At 43.7% G+C, this 2,937-nt stretch overlaps 1 protein-coding gene across 1 annotated transcript; it reads right to left on the bottom strand.

Annotated features, from left to right (window-relative positions):
- Window positions 1-556: 556 nt before the first annotated feature.
- On the bottom strand, window positions 557-1,135 carry TEOVI_000310700 (uncharacterized protein; the record flags this gene model as incomplete). The annotated part of the gene is made up of 1 exon (XM_067226073.1): window positions 557-1,135. The coding sequence occupies one exon, from the start codon at window positions 1,133-1,135 to the stop codon at window positions 557-559; it is 579 nt and encodes a 192-aa protein (XP_067082174.1).
- Window positions 1,136-2,937: the final 1,802 nt, after the last annotated feature.

The following is a 2,937-nucleotide window of genomic DNA, read 5'->3' as shown; positions in this document are numbered from 1 at the left end:
GGGGGGGGGGGGGGGGGGGGCGAAAGGGCGCGGGGCCGGGCGGGCATAACCTATGCTATTAAAGAAAAGGAGGAAGGGGGGGAGGGGGGTGATGTTAAGAGACGGAGGAGAAAGCGGCGGGCGGCCGGGGGGGCGTATCAGCAAAAAGCAGCAGAAAGGGGGGGGTGCTCAAAATTTGATGTGGAAGAAAGCAGGTCGATGGGACTCGGTGATTACTGAAGTCGAGGGTCGGGGATCGCCAGGGCCGAAAATTATTATTTTAATTTTAAAAAGGGGTAAAAAGCTTGGGGACTCCTCTTGGGGTGGGAAAAGAAGGGACTACCGCGAACCGGAAACCGACACGGCGATTTGAGCCCAAATTTCAAAGGGGGGATGAGCGGCGTGCTTCGTGAAAGGAACAAGACACGATCGCATCGAAGGGCCGATACAGGGCAAACAACCGCCAAAGGGCCGCGATCGAAACGCGCGCGTGCTTTTCTTCTCATTCCAAGATAGGAATAAGCGGGGGGTGTGCTGACGTTTTGCATCCTCAGCGAAGCCCACCAAATGCTAATCGCTAAAGGAAACGACACACACAAAACCCCCACCCATTTCCATCCGCGAAGGCGCACGTCCTCGTGTATATGACGGGACCCGCCCCGCGCACGCTACAACGCTTAGGAAAAGACAAAACTACTGGATCGGGGTTGTGGCAGGCATATTCAAAAACGCACACTAAAGCGTGATCCCATGATGCGAGTGTGCACCCGCCGGAGCGCGGGCGCCGGCGGGCCGGTTTCCTCAAAAAACATGAGACCCTGCTCACGTTCCCTTGGAGGAACTCGGTATTTCCACCGACGCACCATACATGTTGCTGGATGAATGCTTTTGCTCGCGCACCATCACCCATGATCATATCACACAAATGTGCGCCGGCACCGGACACACATTTGCGAACATGTTCAGGCGGTCGCAAACATTCATACGCAGTCGCGCCCGCGCGCACAACCGCACATGCATGCTCATCCGCACCCGTTTTCACTCGCATGTCCACGAGCCGGTGGCTACGTGTGACGACGAGATGACGGGACACACGCATTCTTTTAAAAATATATACGTATATGTAAATATATATTTTAAGTGAAACAACATACATATAAAAATATATGCATGTATCCTCATGCGTGCAAACGGCATTGTGCGCACTCTCATGTGTTTTTTTTGAATATGCCCGCCTCGCCACGTTCCTTCCCTAGTTTTGCTTCTGCTTGCGCTTATCCGCCCTCGTCCTTCGCTATATGTTCCCGGAGCGGCGTTCCACTGCCCCAATTGGTATTGTCGTTATTATCATTAGCATGGTCATTATTATTCATTGGCCCAGACCACCTCCTCACCCTGCACTACGAAATAAGTTAAACAGAAACCGAGTGAAAAACAAAACAAGACAAACGAAACGACGGGGGAAAAAAGACGGATTAATCAAAGAACGAACGATGGCATTTTCAAAAATAATTTAAAAAAATGAAAAAAAAGTAAGGTCGGTGGAGCGGAAGAAACAACAATATATTCTTTTCCCGTTTCATTAACTAAAATCCGCTACCACCATGGCGCAAAAATAAAAAAAATGAATAATAGTGATAAGCGCAGAAGGAAAAAAAGCTTGTAGGGGGAAAACAGGCACATATTCTCGCATACATATATAATTTTTCTCTTCTTTTTCGTACACGGGCTCTCGCTTTATTTCCACTACTCTTTCTCTCTCCTTTTCTCTCACATCATCATTGCCATCACCATCCTTGTTTTTGTTAATTATTATCATATCGTCACTATTGCTGTTGTTTTCACTCTGAAGGACATCATTTTCTTTCTCTTCTGCTTTTTTTCCTTAACATCATTGTTCCCCTTTTTTTTTCCTATTCATTTCCATCGCAACGTCGATCACACCTTCTCCTCGCATTCATCGTCATTATCTCCGCTTTCGATTTTTTTTTTTTTTTTGGAAGGGGTGGTGGTGGTGTTCAACATCAAATAACTGTGATGTTGTGGTTTACTTTAGTGAAATTCGAAAAAAAAAAACATAAGCGGAAAACCAGAAATACCGGAGGTAAAAAAAAAAAAAGAGAGAGAGGAGGGAAAGTGGGACAGAAAGGGAGGGGAACACGAATAACATCAATAATAATAATAATAATGATAATGATAATGTCAATCACAGGTAATAACAATGATAACAACAGCTGCTCCCTGAAAATAACGAGGGATGGAAAAGTTGAAAGAATTCAAACGGAGCCGGTAGATGGGAAGGTGGTGTGTCATTATATTTATGTTTCTTTACTTTCTCTCACTTCTACTTTGTCTTTTCTTTTTTTTTTAAATATTTTCCTTCCATTTCCCCGTCTCCTCCGTTTGCTTTGCTCCCCACCACACACATACACATACACATACATACGCACGCACAACACAAATCGGAGGAAAAGAGAAAAATTACGTGGTGTACGCCGCCAAAAAAGGGGGAGGAACTTAAACAAAACAAAAACACACAAATATAAATATGCAGCTATGCTTACACGCACGTTTATATACATCTGTTTTTGTTTTCATTCATTTTATTTACTCCTCCTTAACGGCTGTTTCTCCCCACCCCTGAAATTTCATCCTTTCAACTCAAGAAAGTGCCTACATGGCAAACCCGTAAATATATAGATATATATAAGTACAAACACCAATGAATTTAAAATTCATTTGTTTATGGTTCATTAATTATTCATGTTAACATTTGTACTATCACAAATTTATAAAAAGTACTTTCCCTTTTTTCTTTGTTAAATTTGGATAATTTCGCTTAAGTGTTTGATACGAATTTCCCACATTCCATTTTCTGATGTTTGACCCAATTTTTTTCCCCACCAACTCTCTCCATTCTCCCAACCGATACCGCATCTTAAGGTACAAAAATATCAA

This window comes from Trypanosoma equiperdum (assembly GCF_001457755.1).
Source record: "Trypanosoma equiperdum strain OVI genome assembly, contig: ctg_665, whole genome shotgun sequence".
Taxonomy (NCBI): Eukaryota; Euglenozoa; class Kinetoplastea; order Trypanosomatida; family Trypanosomatidae; genus Trypanosoma; species Trypanosoma equiperdum.
Note: the sequence above shows the minus strand (reverse complement) of the source record. Positions and strands in the feature narration are given on the sequence as shown.